The 18,877-nt window shown below is 40.5% G+C and overlaps 1 protein-coding gene across 1 annotated transcript in view; it reads left to right on the top strand.

Annotated features, from left to right (window-relative positions):
- The window catches only part of LOC120514840, a 35,933-nt gene that overhangs the window by 218 nt on the left and 16,838 nt on the right, over window positions 1-18,877 (top strand). Inside the window, exons 2-4 of the mRNA XM_039735442.1 lie at window positions 135-464; window positions 8,500-8,538; window positions 11,233-11,259. Coding sequence (XP_039591376.1) covers window positions 135-464; window positions 8,500-8,538; window positions 11,233-11,259 — 396 coding nt within the window. The remainder of the gene's footprint in view (window positions 1-134; window positions 465-8,499; window positions 8,539-11,232; window positions 11,260-18,877) is intronic.

Raw genomic sequence — 18,877 nt, 5'->3', positions numbered from 1 at the left:
TAATTCTTATTAATCAATGAAAAGTGCACTAGCGTTTGTATAAGGAATGTACGTATCTACTTTTTCTGCACTGCTTGTCGTCTGTATTAAATGTTAACTACTTTCTTCCTTTTTTATGTTATTTTAATTTTCAGGGCATGGATTTCTCTGTGCTCCTTTGCTGAGTTTTTACTCGTCTGGCTCAGACGTGTCGGTGTTCTGTGAACACACCAACACTACGATCTACTGGTTCAGACTGCAACACCCAGCGGAGCTCCCGGTGCCGCTACTACACACATACGGACCAGGAGACAACTCGGTATTCCGCAACCTTGGGACCTCAGACAGATTCTCGGTGACACCGGACGGCACACTGGTCATCGGAAACGCGACAGAGGAGGACAAGAACTCCTACTATTACTGTGTGGAGAAAGACAAAAAGTGCGAGATCATCTTTAGAAACGTTACTAACCCTTCAAGGAAAAGTAAGGCATGCATTATAGTAAATCGCGTCTCGAGGAATGTTTGTTTTATTTTGACATGAATAAGAGGTCATTGATACAATCATTCAGTTCTCACAGTGAAGTATTTACCATTCTTACATCGTTTTAATCTGCGGTGTGCTGGCGCCCTGCCCCGGGTTTGTTTCCTGCCTTGCGCCCTGTGCTGGCTGGGATTGGCTCCAGCAGACCCCGTGACCCTGTAGTTAGAAATTATTAAAATTATTTCTCATTAAGTGGACTATGCTTACAGCTTTGAGGTACAGCTTACTACAAAGCTTGCATGCTCATTGTGTTTTTAATCATCTTTCACAAAGCTCAACGTTTACTCAGGTTATTATTAAACTGAAATTTTAGATCATACAGTAAGTCTGACATGCACTCTTAGAAATCCTGATCCTGTGATGGCACTTTACTAGGAAAAGCAAGACCCTGTGCTTTACCAGGACTCATTCCATTCTGGGAGGGATTCTTTTCATACGAAGTTGGCTCTCTTGAGCTTACAAAGGTTCCTAATTTGTGGACAAAACAGAAATCTTTAATGTCCAGCAGGCTACCTAGCAGGATACCATCACATCTAGAAAATGGTCATTCTAGCCCCCTAATCATCGCCCCTCTCTCCAATTGGCTCACTGTCTCTCACCACTTTATTACTTAACAGCTAATGTGTGGTGGTGCAAAAAAATTGCTGCCATCGTCCAGGTGGTTGCTACACATTAGTGGTGGTCGGAGTGTTATATACTGTAAATGTAAAGAATTGTTATTTAATTATTACTATTATTATTATTTTTAGTTCGGTGAAATTGCTATGGGTGGCATGGTGGCGCAGTGGTAGCGCTGCTATCTCGCAGTAAGGAGACCTGGGCTTGCTTCCCGAGTCCTCCCTGCGTGGAGTCTGCATGTTCTCCCCGTGTCTGCGTGGGTTTCCTCCCACACTCCAAAGACATGCAAGTTAGGTGGATTGGCAATTCTAAAATGTCCTTGGTGTGTGTGTGTGTGCCCTGCGGTGGGTTGGTGCGCTGCCTGGGGTTTGTTTTATGCATTGCTGCCCTGTGTTGGCTGGGATTGGCTCCAGCAGATCCTGTGTTAGGATATAGCAGGTTGGAGGATGGATGGATGGATGAATGAAATTGCTGGTCTTAGAACTAAACTCACAAGGCTTGAGTGAGTTTTACTTATTCCAGTAGACGACTCTTCTTGTATAACCAAAACTGGGAGGGATGGCAGATCATGTGGAATCAGTGCTGCTTTGTCTTTTTTCTTTGCCCGGAGACCACAACTGCACGTTACTCCAGGTGAAGCCTCACTAAAACATTTAAAGAGAATTCTACACTCTTAAAAATCCGGGTAGTTCTTCAGAGCAAAACCATAGACAAACCATTTTTGGTTCCCAAAAGACGCGTCAACGTGAAGGCTCCAGAAAGGACCTTTATTTATTTACACAGTGAATAACCCTGACTAGATGGGAACAGATTTGTGAAATACTGATGGGCCATGACTTTAAAAAGACTCATGCTGCATATGTCCAGTAAGTCAGGCTACCTGCAGGTTTTCTTAATTTGTTGGTGTCCTGTTACGTAGTCTAGCAGACATTGAAGATCTCAAGCTTTTTCTGCACTGTAAAATGTGTCTTTGTAATTTTACAGAGTTGCCAGCCAGTTACTGTACATTTACAGTGAAGCTACTGTAATTAACATTTAGTGTATTGCACTATAATTTGATAATACAGTGTGATACAGTATGATTCTGTAATATTAGAGTTAAATGAGTTTGGAATACATGTACTTTGTGCAAAACCACTCTGTCCGTATATGTAAAATGATAGAGCACTGTAACATCTATTATATTATAATGTCTGGATGTCTAGCTGACATTTTACTTTATGTATCCGGTCTAATGACACACTGGGAAAAAACGCATATGCAGGGTTTTTGTGCAAAGTTAAAAATAAAGATATTGTTTAAACATGAACTGGATGAAAGGCCTTTCCATTACAAGCAGGGCAAAACCGTTGTGTGGGCTACACAGGCTACCTGATACTTTTAAGTACAAACTAACTAATGATGTTACACAGTTATACACACATACAAACAAGAATGCCCAGGATGTGAAACGATTGATAAATTAATAACTAACTAAACTCACTCACGTTGACAAAAACTAAATGAGACAGAGGCTCACCAAGTCAAAACGGCAGTGAACTGTTTCTGGAACTTTCGATTCTCCCACCTCACACGCTATTTATTACCCGTCACGACCCAACAATGGAAAGTGGAAAACAAATAATATTGAAAATAAATGAACTGAATAGGTGGAGTGATAAAAAGATAACTAATTATAAGCTATAACATAATTAACAGGACGTAAGTTCTAAACGTTCTCATGTGGTTTTCTGAACTAAAACCTCTGCTCAATTTGCACCGCTCTTACTTCGTCGTCACAAACCAATCCCAGAATGCCTTGCTTGTCCAGTATGTTACTGTATCTTAACTAGTTTACATATTGCATTTTCAATATGCTGCTGTATTAAGTGTTGAAAAACGTTCTTTACTGTAGATGTACAGCCATTTGTTAAAATATTACAGCATGTTACTGTGTAAACAAGATGCAGGAAACTACTGTAGGAAACTCTCTGTGAATTTAGAGCAATTCTTTACAGTGTGCGTATTAGGAAGCTTTTCAAAGCACAAAGAACCAACTTCATATGCAGAGAACCCGCTCCAGTGTGAAATGGCGCTCGGTCAAGTGATAATTCTACAAGGAATAACAAGACTCAGTAAGGAACCATGAAGTGCAATTAAAGGACCAGGATTTTTAAGACAGTAGAAGGGCAGATTTACACTAAATATTAAAAGACTAGACTTAGTGTTCAGCAATAGTCAGGATAGGATTGAGGAGGTATATGTGACTCAACTGTTAGGATCTGGTGGCTATAAAATAATGCTATTATAGCGCACTTATAGCTCATATTCAAAAACTAAGAGCTACTTTTTATTTTAGTAGAAGAAACTCTGAGCAGATCCAGTGTAAATAAGATAAACTGTCCCAAGTCTTTAAGAGTGTGAGTGTGTCAGGTTTAAAAATGATTTATATGTGATGCCATACAAGTCTAGTAATTGAGGTTAAGAATCTGCGTTGGTATCTGGAAGGTTGCCGGTTCAAATTCCGCCACTGCCAGAAGAGATCCTACTTGAGCGAGGCCCTTAACCTGAAAATTGCTCCAGGGGTGCCGTGCAATGGCTGACCCTGTGCTCTGACACCCAAAGATCTTGCAAAAAGACAATTTCCTCTTTGGGTTAATTAAAGTATATCAAATCAAATCTAATCAGAATTCAAGTACTAACTGTAGAGCACACGGCAAGAAAGCAAGAGTTAAAAAAGGAGATTAGGAAGGCTAAACGAGAGTTAGAGAGAAATATGGAGAAAAGGTGAAAGATGAGCCAAAGGAATTCCTTCAATATTTTAGAAGCAAAAGGAAAGTCAAGGAGGAGATGAAAGTGCACCAGGAGTAGTAAAGGGAGATTCAAACACATAGTGCCTTCACAAAGCGTGCAGACCCCTTCACTTTTCTCTCATTTATGTTGCTGCTGTGCACTAAAATAATTACACTTTTTTTCCTCACCAAGCAAAACTCAATACCCCAGAATGAGAAAGTGACAACAGCAGTTTAGAAATTGTTGCAAATTTAGTAAAAATGGAAAACTGAAATATCTCTTTGACACAAGTACTTCAGATCCTAGCAACTGGCAGACCACCGCGTTCAGTTTTTCATTGAAGCCTTTTTGGCCGCCTTGGAGTCTGCTTGGGTGTGACGTGACAAGCTTCACACTCCTGGATTTGGGGATTCTCGGCCATTCTTCTCTAGTGATCCTCTCAAGCTCTGTCAGTTTCGATGGAGACTGTTGGGTCATCTGATTGAGTTCAAGTCTGGTCTTTTGCTGGGCAACTCAAGAACATTCACAGAGTCGACCCAATCCACTCTTGCATTGGCCATTGTTGACTAGTTGTCCAGTTGGAAGGTTAACCTTTAGTCCAGTGTGAGGCCTAGAGTACACTAGAGGAGGTTCTCATTAAAGATATTCCATTACTTTGCTTAACTCAGAAGTCATTCATTCTGTCTTCACTCCCAGTCCCTGCCACTGAAAAACAAGCACACAGCAATATGCTGACACCACCATGATGCACTGTTGGAATGGTATTGATGAAGAGCGGTTTCCTCCAGACATGATGCTGAAACTGAAGTGAAACAGTTCAATCTTGGTTTCATCAGACCAGAGCATCTTGTTTCACATAATTTGAGAGCCCTTTAGGCATTATGTGTAGCAACATCTGATAGAATAAAGGGGGCTGAATACTTTCTGAAGTGCACACAGTGAAATAATAAATGCTTTAAACATGCAATTTATTGAAGATTATATGTGTGAAGAAGTCAGTAACCTCCAAACAGGGGCTTCTTGGCTAAAGCATCTGAGCTGGCAACTCCAAGTTTGCCAATACAAACCCTGGCATTAACAGAAGGAATGCTGCTCTGCTGGGCTCTTCAGCAAGACCCTTAATCTGCAGTTAATCCAGGGATGGCATACAAATAGCTGTCCCTGCACTCTGACCCCAAAGCTCTCTGGAGACTATGTTAGGGTGTGTGAAAAGTGACAAAATCCTAATACCAAAAATTGTATATGGCAAATGAAGTAAATTATCAATTATTATTATTATAAAATTATCAACGTAAGAGGGACTACTAAAGAGGTATTTAGTGAATTGGAAATTAGATAGATAGATAGATTAAAAGGCACTATATAATAGATAGATAGGAAAGGCACTATAGATAGATAGATAGATAGATAGATAGATAGATAGATAGATAGATAGATAGATAGATAGATAGATAGATAGATAGATAGATAGATAGATAGGAAAGGCACTATATAATAGATAGATAGATAGATAGATAGATAGATAGATAGATAGATAGATAGATAGATAGATAGATAGATAGATTTGTCCCCAGGGGGAAATTTGGCTTTTTACAGAAGCTCTTTGAATAAATAATACATAAATAGACAGATAAGTAAGTAAACATATACACACAATTTGGTCTGAACATACACTAGAATGGCTATAAAGCGTGAAAATTACTTGGCAGTCCCAGTCCCAATGAGGTGCTACATAGAAATATTGCTGTTGGTATAAAAGACCCCCCATAGTGTTTCTTGACACACTTCTGCTGAGTAATTCTTTGGCTGAAAGTCCTTGGTGTTGGTGTGTCACAGAGAGATCATGTGTAGCCTTGTTCATAATGGCACTCAGTTTAGTTTTAATTCTCTCCTTCATTACTACCTGCAGAAGGTTCAGTAACAGTGTATTTTTCAGTTATATTATACTCTATGATATATTTAAATATTACACATTTCAGTATATTTTAATATATATATATATATATATATATATATATATATATATATATATATATATATATATATATATATATATATATATATACAGAATTTTTTTTATTGAAGTATATTTTAAAAAATATATATTAACTCAGCATTGAGAATACATTCCAATCAATACCTCGTAGGTGTTTTTTATATATAGATATGTTAAACACTACAGTATATTGCTCTGAGACAGCACAAATTCTAATCTTAGCCAAGGAGAAGTAAGCTAAGTTAAGTTTGTCACTTGCAGTATATTCTGTCCTCAGTACAGTTCTTGGTTTTTAAATTGTAATTAAAAGTAGTCAATTTCAAGAAAATTGTTTCTAAAGAATCTTTGAATTCTTTAACATTCCTGCTTTTGAGTTGTCGGTGCCCTGCCCGGGGTTTGTGTCCTGCCTTGTGCCCTGTGTTGGCTGGCATTGGCTCCAGCAGACCCCCGTGACCCTTTAGTTAGGATATAGTGGGTTGGATAATGGATGGATGGATGGAGTTGTCATTTTAGTTCAAGCTTATTGCTGTAAATGTTGATGTGCTACATGAGAATGTCTTTTGCGTAAGAGCCAATGCTCTAATATGCCAGACCTTTTTTGTTAGCCTGATAGTTGATTTATTCATTTCCAGAAAATATTATTGAAGATATTGTGGAACGTGGTCTAGACACAGACAGGTAGATATGTTGAAAAGCACCAGCACACGTTTATTTACAACTTCAGCTATTTACAAGAGTGCAACACAACCCCCAAAACTCCCCCAAAGTCCAGGCCTTCTCTAGCCAATGCTTCTCTCTTCAGGCCACCTCCACTCTTCTCCAATAAGACTTTTTCCTCTCCTCACCTGACTCTAGCCATCGAATGGAGGGAGGCGACCTCTTTTATACACTCCTGGACGTGCTCCAGGTGCCTCCCAATAAGTTGCCGCCAAGACTCCCCAGTGTGCTGGAAGTACCGACTGCGCACCCGGAAGCACGCCGGGTGTCCCTGGTTTTCTTTCTCTTGAGGGCCAGGGCTCCTCAGGCATTGGGGTGCCCCCTGGGGTAACTACGGGCCTTTATAGGGTTGAGCTTCTATGCTCAGTTCCCATGGTCCCAAAAGCCACCAGGGTGGTCGCCCCTTTGTGGTCTGGAGGAGGCATAAGCCTTCCTCCAGTCCTCCTGGGTGTCCCGGCTGGGTCTGTCCCCCAGCCTCCTGTGACAATATATAAATTAAAAATGTTTTCTGCCAATAGCCCCTTGAAGTAATTTGTTTATCCTAAAATTACAGTGCTGAGCTGTTTTTTTATAATTTACTGTCTAAAGTAAGTAATAAGTAAGGCGTCTCCTGAAAATATGCAGTTCTTTCAGTCGGGAATAAATAGCAGCTTAGAAATCAACGCAGCTGCTTACTTGAATGACATCTGGTGAGTTTCTGGGGACTTCATTGTGTTTAATTTTTTCCAAGAAAAACAAAAAGCCAAATAAGTTAATATAGATGTCTGGACACACAGTGTTGTGCTTGTCTTATACACAATATTGATGGAAATATGTTTGTTGCAATACATTAAGTGAAATATATGTTTCATTATTTTTCAAGTAAAATCTTAAAAATACAATTTTACCCTTATGTATTTTATATTAAACTGAAATATATGTTGACAGTTTTGGGTATATCATAATATATTTAATTTTTGTAGGGAATGGTAGGGCCCATCTAGTTATAGATTAGATTACATAAAACTTTATTGATCCCAAGGGGGAGTTCAAACGTGTACAGCATGAGGAACATAAAAAAGAAAGATGCAGACTCACAGGATCGATAAAACAGCCGATCAATCAACCAATAAACAAGCAAACCAAACAAACAAGCAAATAAATAAATACACTTAATAAGTACATTGGGTGGATTGCCTGATGGGGAGAAAAGACCCCAAGTGTTGCTTCTTAGCATACCGTGGTGGAATGAACCCCTGGCTAAATGTGCTCCAAGAGTGTACCTCCTGTGTTCACTGATATGGACCCCCTAAGAGTGCACCACCTCTCCATGGACTTCATGAATGGTGACCGAACACAGAGGCTCTTTGGAGCGGTGAAAATTAATAACCAGTTTCTTGTTTGTACTGATGTTATGTTGCATAATGTTTTAGTTAGAAAGAAATTCCAAATCCTATTCACTGTTTATCAAGAATTTCCAATTTATTTTAGCTGTATTGGTTAATATATTCCATAATCTTTTTCCTCACTATTGTTGTGTTGTTTTTTATATAATTATATTCAAATATTCTTCATATATGATTTGTAATGTAAAGAGCCTTAGACACGTCTTGTGTGAACAAACTGTGAAGTCAAATTCTGGAATTCCTGATGGATGTTTCTATAAGTGGGCCCAGCCTTGGCGTGTAAAGAGTGGGCCCAATGACGTATCCCACTCAAGGTTTGCTCCCAAAGACCACAGCTTGGTTTGGAAAAAACAGAAGGATGTGTGAATGGTCTTATCAGCTACACTTCATGCTTCTCTCTAAGTGAATGTAAACTGTCTTAAGCATTCATATCCTCCGAATAAGCTTTTTTTTATCATAACTTATTAAAATGTTTTGTTTTGTTGAAGATAAAACAGAAGTCAAAGAACAGACACACCTTGCAAAAGGTAAGAATCCATCTATTCTTGTTTTTATTTGCTACAACAGTGGATGAAGGATTACAGAAGATGCATGTGTTTTTCTTATCTTCTAATCTAATCTGGTTATAACGTTTATTCAATGCCTTTCACATCTTTTCAATGCAACATGATTACATTTTGAATGGAACTGAGAGGAATGTACCACTCACAATCAATTTTAAAATCTTCCTGCTCCCTGCCTTATTAGAATATTAGCAAATTAGAAAAATCTGGAGAAGAACAGGCCATTCATCCTAGCAAAGCTCTCCAGTCCTATCCACTTATTTATTCTACAAAACATCAAGTTGAGTTTTGAAAGTCCCTAAAGTGTTACTGTCTACCACACTACTTGGTCTCTTATTCCAAGTGTATATCGTTCTTATTGTAAAGAAAAACTTCCTTATGTTTGTGTGAAATTTCCCCTTCACAAGTTTCCAACTGTGTCCCCGTGTTCTTGATGAACTAATTTTAAAGTCACCGTATCGATCCACTGGACTAATTTCCTTTCTTTATTTTAAACACTTCAGTCATGTCACCTCTTAATCTTCTTTTGTTTAAACTGTGAAGACTCAGCTCTTTTAATCTTTCCTCATAACTCATCCCCTGTAGCCCTGAATCAGCCTAGTCGCTCTTCTCTGGACCTTTTCCATAGCCCTTATGTCTTTTTTGTAGCCTGGAGACCAAAACTGCACACAGGACTCCAGATGAGGCCTCACCAGTGTGTTATAAAGCCTGAGCAGAACCTCCTGTGACTTGTGCTCCACACATCAAGGTGCTATATAACCTGACATTCTGTTAGCCTTCTTAATGGCTTCTGAACACTGTCGGGAAGTCAATAGCTTAGAGTCCACTATGACTCCTAAATTCTTCTCATAATGTGGACTTTTGACTTTCCAACCGCCCATTGTGTATTCAAACCTCACATTTTTACTTCCTATGTGTAATTCTTTACATTTACTGACATTAAATTTCATCTGCTGTCACAAATCTGCCCAAGCCCGTCTGCTGTCCAAGTCCTTCTGTGATGATTCAGCAGATTCTCAATTTTCTGCCAATCCACCCATGTTGGCATCATCTGCATACTTAACCAGCTTGTTACTTATATTCCTATCTAAACCATTTAGAGTAGATATATTAAAAATAGCAGCGGCCCTAGCACTGCCCCCTGCTGGTCACCACTCTTAACATCGGCCAGTTCTGATGAGGTTCCTCGCACCATCACCCTCTGCTTCCTGTGTCTGAGCCAATTCTGCACCCATCTAAAAACATCACCCTGAACTCCCACTTCTTTTAGTTTGATGCCCAACCTCTCATGTGCCACCTCATCAAATGCTTTCTGAAAGTCAAGATAAATAATCTCATCTGCTCCACTTTGATCGTATCCTTTTGTTGCCTCCTCATAGAATCCCAGCATGTTAGTAAAACACGACCTCCATCTTCTGATCCCATGCTGACTGTTCAGTAAAACTGTCCTTGCCATGTGTTGCTTGAGGAAGAGAAAACATTATTATTTAACTCACAAATATCAAGGACTGTATTTTATATTAATCATGCTGCAGAGAGCTATATGATTTGTTCCTCATTTATGCAGAAAAAGAATTAAGCTTTGTGCACAGAATTGAGAGACTAACTTGCATTATTTATAAACTGCCGATCTCTTGATAATAACAGAACACCCTGTGATATTACGAAATCAGCTGTGACCGGTTTCTGAGCCCTTGCTTAAACTATTTTGAGCATATTGCTAAAGACTTTGGTATGTAGCTAATTCCTCCAGGCCGTTGTGCAAAAACATTGAATGCCTAAACAAGATAAGATGTTGATTACTAAAGCTTGCTATGGTAAGTTCTGCTTTGAACATGTAACAGATCTACTATAAAAGAGAGAAACTCCTTGTAATGTGAGGCTATCTGATCTAACTTTCAGTGGAACTGGCTGACAGGGGCTGCATAGTCTCTCTGCCACCAAGAATAAAGAAATTTATTTTATATTGGTGTTTGCCTGCTGTTGACTCGACTTTCGTCCACATGCTCAATCTTATCCTTAATACTTCCTTCCATTAATTTTCCTGTGATGTACGTTAAGCTTACTGGCCTACAGTTGTTAGGATCTGCCCGGTCACTCTTTTTATATAATGGGATACTTTTTGCCCTTTTCCTGTTCTCCAGAATCTCTTCAGTGCACAGTGACTTCCTAAAAATATGTGTCAAGGGTTTATATCTATCATATTCGCTAACCTCTTTAAGAACTCTGTGATAAATATTCTCTGGTCCTGGTGATTTGTTTGATTTCATCTTATTTAATCTAAGCAGCTCTTCCCTCTCTGTAATTTCCAAATCCCTCAGTACCTCCTTAGTAGTCCCTGTTACCTCTGGAGTTTAGAGCATCCACTCTTTCACTTTTCTGAATTTCTTTAATTCCCTTTTACTATTCCTGATGCACTTCACCCTCTCCTTGACTGTTCGTTTACTACTAAAATACTGCAATAATTCCTTTGGACCGTCTTTCACCTTATCGGCTATATTATGTCCTTTAAATGTTTTCAGAGGAAGATACTCTATAGAGCTCATCAAGTTTATCAAATGAAAGTTTAATTTTTTGGGGGGAAATTATGCCCTTGTCAACTGGTATAAAAATGAGGTTGTGGGAGAGATTCATATTTTTCATTATGATTGGTTTCAGGAAATGAAAATGGGTCATATCATGAAGGTAAGCACTTATTTAAACCAGAGCACACAATGCACTCTCTCTCTCTTTGTGCCTTTCTCACTTCTGCTCTTCTGTTATCCTCAGTCCTCGTCTTTTCTCTCCTGCTCTCATCCTGACTGTACACTCAATAAGAGTGGCTTTAAACTGTATCCCGAATCTCTCCAAACTGATCCTCAGGTTCCCTTCCTCAGGCCATCATGTCGTTAATTTCTGTTATGAGCTTTTCTGTCTCCTACCTCTGATCACTCATTAGCAGCTCTGGGTTTGGACATTTTAGTGTGCTTCTTGCTTGCCTGAATTAAATGTTGTATGTATGTGAGAAACCTACACTTTATACTCACTTCGATATGATTTTTCCTTTTTGGAGTCTGGTTTCCCTCCCAAATTACCAGCGAAGGGTAGGAGATTAGGCTCTCTGTGAGGTTGTTGGTGTTTGAGTGGCTCCAGCAGTGGACTAGTGATCTGTCCATGGCCATTTTCTTTCTTGCACCCAGTTCTATTGAGATGGGTGTCCCACAGGCCCTACACTGTCCCCAAAACACATGTGAGAGGTCGCCCAGACACCATCAGACAGACACCAGCAAGTATAAAACACATGTTTATTCACCACAAAAATCGCGCAGAGCACACAGTGCTCCCACACTAAAACATCCAAATCATGGCCTTTCAAATGTCCTTGGGCCACATTTTTTCCCTCTGTCGCTGGAGCTTCGTCTACCTCCAGCTCCCAACTCTCGCTCCTTGAATGTAGGAAGGCAGCCCCCTTTATAGTCACCCAGTTGTGCTCCAGGTGCTTGCTGACGTTCTTCCCACTTCCTGGTGTGGCGGACGGAAGCACTCCGGGCGTCGCTGGAAGGACCTTCCTCCACCTTCCCAGGTGTGGCAGAAGTGCACATCTTCCGGGCTTTATGAGGCTTGGGGCACTCCCTGGTGGTAGCCACAGATTTGCTTGCTACTTCCCCGTGGTCCCCTTGCTATCCAAGGCGGTTGCCCCTTCGTGGCCCAGGGTACAGATACCTGTAGATCGCCTCCCGATCCTTCCAGACATCCTGGCTGGGTCTGGTCCCCAGCCTCCTGCCACACACACACAAAAAAAAGCACCAACACACACTCTTCTTCCTCTGCTCCGCCCAGGCAGCTTTGTTCTCCTCCTCCTTCCGACTCTGGCGCCCTGAGTAGTGGCTGCAGTCCCCTCTTATAGCCCACCTGGAAGAGCTTCAGGTGATAATTAACCTAATTCAGGGTGTTGCAGCATTATAACCCACGTGGGCTCAGGAAGCCGTGCAGCTCCCCCTGGTGGTGACCACAGAACCCAATAAAGATGAGCTCCAGTCCTTCAGAATTGTGGCCCCAATGCAACCCAGGGGGCTGCCACCAAGTGTTGCAGGAGGAGAAATAAGCCTCCCATGGCTGATACCCCGGATTCAGTGCCAAAGGAGCATCCCAGCCAGGTGTAGGGCCCGGGCATCCGCCACAACATCCATAACAGAATATATTAACCTGTTCAAACTCAGCAATCAACCTGTCCACTTTCCCTAAGGTTTGATGCCAATGAAAGAATTTAGAAAGCATTGGTTTCATGATTCAATTGAAAATTATATAAAAAAACAATCATGTGATAAATTAAGGTAACTAATGTGCCTGCACAAATGGTCAATAATTGGCTGAGGCTGATTATCTCCTCATTACGTATGTAACAACAATAACAACAACATTTATTTATATAGCACATTTTCATACAAACAGTAGCTCAAAGTGCTTTACATAATAAAGAATAGAAAAATAAAAGACACAATAAGAAAACAAAATAAATCAACATTAATTAACATTGAATAAGAGTAATGTCCAATGGCCAGGGGGGACAGAAAAAACAAAAAAACTCCAGACGGCTGGAGAAAAAATAAAATCTGTAGGGATTCCAGACCATGAGACCGCCCAGTCCCCTCTGGGCATTCTACCTAACATAAATGAAACAGTCCTCTTTGGATTTAGGGTTCTCACGGAAGGGCTTGATGATGATGATGGTCATGTAGACTTCTGCCTTTTAATCCGTCCATCATTGTTGGAGCATCATGAAGCTTTGAGTAGGTGGAGGTGGCGCAGGCCACCACCACAAAAAAACCGGAAAAAGAAACAGAAAAGAGAGTAGGGGTCAGTATGGATTTTAGATCCACCTTGAATAGTTATTATGAGGAAATTGAACATACAGAGTATCAGGATTAAGTTAAAGTGAAGTTATGAGAAGGCCATGTTAAAGTAATGTGTTTTCAGCAGTGTTTTAAACTCCTCTACTGTATTAGTCTGGCAAATTCCTATTGGCAGGCTATTCCAGATTTTAGGTGCATAGCAGCAGAAGGCCGCTTCACCACTTCTTTTAAGTTTTGTTCTTGGAATTCTAAGGAGACACTCATTTGAAGATCTGAGGTTACGATTTGGAATATAAGGTGTCAGACATTCCGATATATAAGATGGGGCAGATTATTTAAGGCTTTATAAACCATAAGCAGAATTTTAAAGTCAATCCTGAAAGACACAGGCAACCAGTGTAGTGACATCAAAACTGGAAAAATGTGTTCGGATTTTCTTTCCCTAGTTAGGATTCTAGCAGCTCCATTCTGCACTCGTTGCAAATGATTTCTGTCTTTTTTGGGTAGTCCTGAGAGGACTGCATTGCAGTAATCTAGTCGACTGAAAACAAACGCGTGAACTAATTTCTCAGCATCTTTCAGTGATATAAGAGGTCTAACTTTACTTATGTTTCTTAAGTGAAAAAATGCTGTCCTAATGATCTGATTAATATGCAATTTAAAATTCAGATTACAGTCAACAATTACCCCTAAGCTTTTTACCTCCGTCTTGACTTTTAATCCTAATGTATCCAGTTTATTTCTAATAGCCTCATTGTATCCATTATTGCCAATCACTAAGATTTCAGTTTTCTCTTTATTTAACTTGAGAAAGTTACTATTCATCCATTCTGAGATACAAGTCAGACATTCTGTTAGTGAATCAAGAGAGTCGGTGTCATCAGGTGCTATTGATAAGTACAGTTGTGTGTCATCAGCATAGCTGTGGTAGCTCACGTTGTGCCCTGAGATAATCTGACCTAACGGAAGCATGTAGATTGAGAAGAGCAGCGGACCCAGGATAGAGCCTTGTGGAACACCATATTGGATATCATGTGTCTTCGAGTTGTAATTCCCACAACTAACAAAAAATTATCTCCCTCTCAGGTAGGATTCAAACCAATTTAAGACCATGCCAGAGAGGCCCACCCATTGACTAAGGCGATTTCTAAGAATATTGTGATCAATGGTGTCAAATGCAGCACTCAGTTCTAAGAGGATGAGAACAGATAAATGGCCTCTGTCTGCATTCACTCGCAAATCATTTACTACTTTAACGAGTGCAGTTTCTGTGCTGTGATTTGTTCTAAAATCCGACTGAAATTTATCAAGAAATGTATGTAATAAAATTCATTGTTGTACTACCGTCTGTTATATTAGATATACAGTTGTGCTTGAAAGTTTGTGAACCCTTTAGAATTTTCTATGTTTCTGCATAAATATGACATAAAACATCATCACATTTTCACTCAAGTCCTAAAAGTAGATAAAGAGAAACCAGTTAAACAAATGAGACAAAAATATTATACTTGGTCAATTATTTATTTAGGAAAATAATGGAATATTACATATTTGTGAGTGGCAAAAGTATGTGAACCTTTGCTTTCAGTATCTGGTGTGACTCCCCAATAACTGCAACTAAACATTTCCGGTAAATTTTGATCATTCCTGCTTGGAGGAATTTGAGCCCATTCCTCCGTAAAGAACAGCTTCAACTCTGGGATGCTGGTGGGTTTCCTCACATTAACTGCTCGCTTCAGGTCCTTCCACAACATTTCAATTGGATTAAGGTCAGGACTTTGACTTGGCCATTCCAAAACATTAACTTTACTCTTCTTTAGCCATTCTTTGGTAGAACGACTTGTGTGCTTAGGGTCATTGTCTTGCTGCATGACCCACCTTTCTCTTGAGATTCAGTTCATGGACAGATGTCCTGACATTTTCCTTTAGAATTCTCTGATATAATTCAGAATTCATTGTTACATCAATGAAGGCAAGCCGTACTGGCCCAGATGCAGCACAACAGGCCCAAACCATGATACTACCACCATCATGTTTCACAGATGGGATAAGGTTCTTATGCTGGAATGCAGTGTTTTCCTTTCTCCAAACATAACGATTTTCATTTAAACCAAAAAGTTCTATTTTGGTCTCATCTGTTCACAAAACATTCTTCCAATAGCCTTCTGGTTTGTCCGCGTGATCTTCAGCAAACTGCAGACGAGCAGCAATGTTTTTTTTGGGCAGCAGTGGCTTTCTCCTTGCAACCCTGCCATGCACACCATTGTTGTTCAGTGTTCTCCTGATGGTGGACTCATGAACATGAACATTAGCCAATGTGACAGAGGCCTTCAGTTACTTAGAAGTTACCCTGGGGTCCTTTGTGACCTCGCCGACTATTACACGCCTTGCTCTTGGAGTAATATTTGTTGGTCGACCACTCCTGGGGAGGGTAACAATGGTCTTAAATTTCCTCCATTTGTACTCAATCTGTCTGACTGTGGATTGGTGAAGTCCAAACTCTTTAGAGATGGTTTTGTAACCTTTACCAGCCTGATGAGCATCAGCAACTCTTTTTATGAGATCCTCAGAAATCTTCTTTGTTCGTGTCATGATACATGTCTACAAACGTGTTGTGAAGAGCAGACTTTGATAGATCCTGTTCTTTAAATAACACAGGGTGCCCACTCACACCTGATTGAAAACATCCGACTCGAATTTCACTTTCAAACTAACTGCTAATCCGTTGAGGTTCACATACTTTTGCCACTCACAAATACGTAATATCCAATCATTTTCCTTAATAAATAAATGACCAAGTATAATATTTTTGTCTCATTTGTTTAACTGGTTTCTCTTTATCTACTTTTAGGACTTGAGTGAAAATCTGATGATGTTTTAGATCATATTTATGCAGAAACATATAAAATTCTAAAGGGTTCACAAACTTCAAGCACAACTGTAAACCATTGTAGTCATTTCTTATAAACCACAAGAGCTATTGCATCCTTTTACATGTTCAGCATTTTAAAATCAGGAAGAAGAAGTGAACATTTTATAAAAGTGGCATCAGTGACGCTTCAGATAGGAAAAAACTTATCTAGGGCATCATGAAGATAACAATTTAAAGAGATGCTCGTGCCACCAAAACAGCTCTGACCCATCAAGGCATGGACTCCACAAGACCTCTTAAGGTGTCCTGTGGTATCTGGCACCAAGACGTTAGCAGCAGTTCCTTTTAGGCCTTTAAGTTGCCAGGTGGGGCCTCCATGGTTTGGACTTGTTTTTCCAGCAAATCTTACAGTTGGTCAATTGGATTGAGATCTGGGGTCTCTGGAGGCCAAATCAACACCTTGAGCTTTTTGTCCTGTTCTTTAAACCATTCCTGAATAATTTCTGCAGTGTGGCACAGTGTAATATTCTACTGAAATCTACTGTTATCATGAAGGGGTGTACGTGGTCTGCAAAATTCTTTAGGTTGGTGGTACATGTCAATGTAACATCCACATGAATGCCAGGACCCAAGGTTTCTTAGCAGAGTCACTGCATCCTGGGAACATCCCATAAGACCTGCCATTTTGGAGCAGCTCTGACCCAGTTGTCAAGCCATTGACAAATATTGGTCAAAATCCTGATGCTTGCCTATTTTTCCAGGTCATGAATAACAGCCTTTCAAATGTCCTTGGGCCAGCTTTCTTCCCTCTGTCGCTGGAGTTTCGTCTACCTCCAGCTCCCAACTCTCGCTCCTTGAATGTAGGAAGGCGGCCCCCTTTATAGTCACCTGGACGTGCTCCAGGTGCTTGCTGACGTTCTTCCCACTTCCTGGTGTGGCGGATGGAAGCACTCTGGGCGTCGCTGGAAGGACCTTCCTCCACCTTCCCAGGTGTGGTGGAATTGCGCATCTGCCTGGCTTTATGAGGCTTGGGGCAATCCCTGGCGGAAGCCACGGGTTTGAGCCTCCTTGCTACTTCCCCGTGGTCCCCTTGCTATCTAGGCTGGCCTTCGTGGCCTAGGGTACATATAGATCGCCTCCTGATCCTTCCAGGCATCTTGGCGGGGTCTGGTCCCCAGCCTCCTGCCACACACACAAAAGAAAAGCACCAACACACACTCTTCTTCCTCTACTCCTCCCAGGCAGCTTTGTTCTCCTCCTCCTCCCGACTCTGGCGCACTGAGTAGTGGCTGCAGTCCCCTCTTATAGCCCACCTGGGAGAGCTTCAGGTGATAATTAACCTAATTCAGGGTGTTGTAGCATTATAACCCACGTGGGCTCAGGAAGCCGTGCAGCTCCCCTGGTGGTGACCACAGAGCCCAACAGGGATGAGCTCCAGTCTTCCATAATTGTGGCCCCAGTGCAACCCAGGGGGCTGCCACCAAGTGTTGCAGGGGAGAAATAAGCCTCCCATGGGTGATACCCTGGATTCAGTGCCAAAGGAGCATCCCAGCCAGGTGTAGGGCCCGGGCATCTGCCACAACATCCATAACAGAATATATTAACCTGTTCAAACTCAGCAATCAACCTGTCCACTTTCTCTAAGGTTTGATGCCAATGAAAGAATTTAGAAAGCATTGGTTTAAGGATTCAATGGAAAATAATACCAAAAAATAATCATCTGATAAATGAAGGTAACAAATGTGCCTGCACAAGTGGTCAATAATTGGCTGAGGCTGATTATCTCCTCACTAGGTATGTAATGAAATTCATTGTTGTACTACTGGCTGTTATATTAGATATACAGTTGTGCTTGAAAGTTTGTGACCCCTTTAGAATTTTCTGTGTTTCTGCATAAATATGACCTAAAACATCATCAGATTTTCACTCAAGTCCTAAAAGTAGATAAAGAGAAACCAGTTAAACAAATAAGACCAAAATATTATACTTGGTCAATTATTTATTAAGGAAAACGATTGAATATTACATATTTGTGAGTGGCAAAAGTATGTGAACCTTTGCTTTCAGTATCTGGTGTGACTTCCCAATAACTGCAACTAAACATTTCCGGTAAATTTTGATCATTCCTGCACACCGGCTTGGAGGAATTTGAGCCCATTACTCCGTACAAAGCAGCTTCAACTCTGGGATGTTGGTGGGTTTCCTCACATGAACTGCTCGCTTCAGGTCCTTCCACAACATTTCGATTGGATTAAGGTCAGGACTTTGACTTGGCCATTCCAAAACATTCACTTTATTCTTCTTTAACCATTCTTTGGTAGAACGACTTGTGTGCTTAGGGTTGTTGTCTTGCTGCATGACCCACCTTCTCTTGAGATTCACTTCATGGACAGATGTCCTGACATTTTCCTTTAGAATTCTCTGATATAAGTCAAAATTCATTGTTCCATCAATGAAGGCAAGCCGTTTTGGCCCAGATGCAGCAAAACAGGCCCAAACCATGATACTACCACCACCATGTTTCACAGATGGAATAAAGTTCTTATGCTGGAATGCAGTGTTTTCCTTTCTCCAAACATAACGCTTTTCATTTAAACCA

This window comes from Polypterus senegalus, chromosome 1 (assembly GCF_016835505.1).
Source record: "Polypterus senegalus isolate Bchr_013 chromosome 1, ASM1683550v1, whole genome shotgun sequence".
NCBI classification, from domain to species: Eukaryota; Metazoa; Chordata; class Cladistia; order Polypteriformes; family Polypteridae; genus Polypterus; species Polypterus senegalus.
The sequence above is the reverse complement of the archived record's forward strand: the minus strand, read 5'-3'. Positions and strand labels throughout refer to the sequence as shown.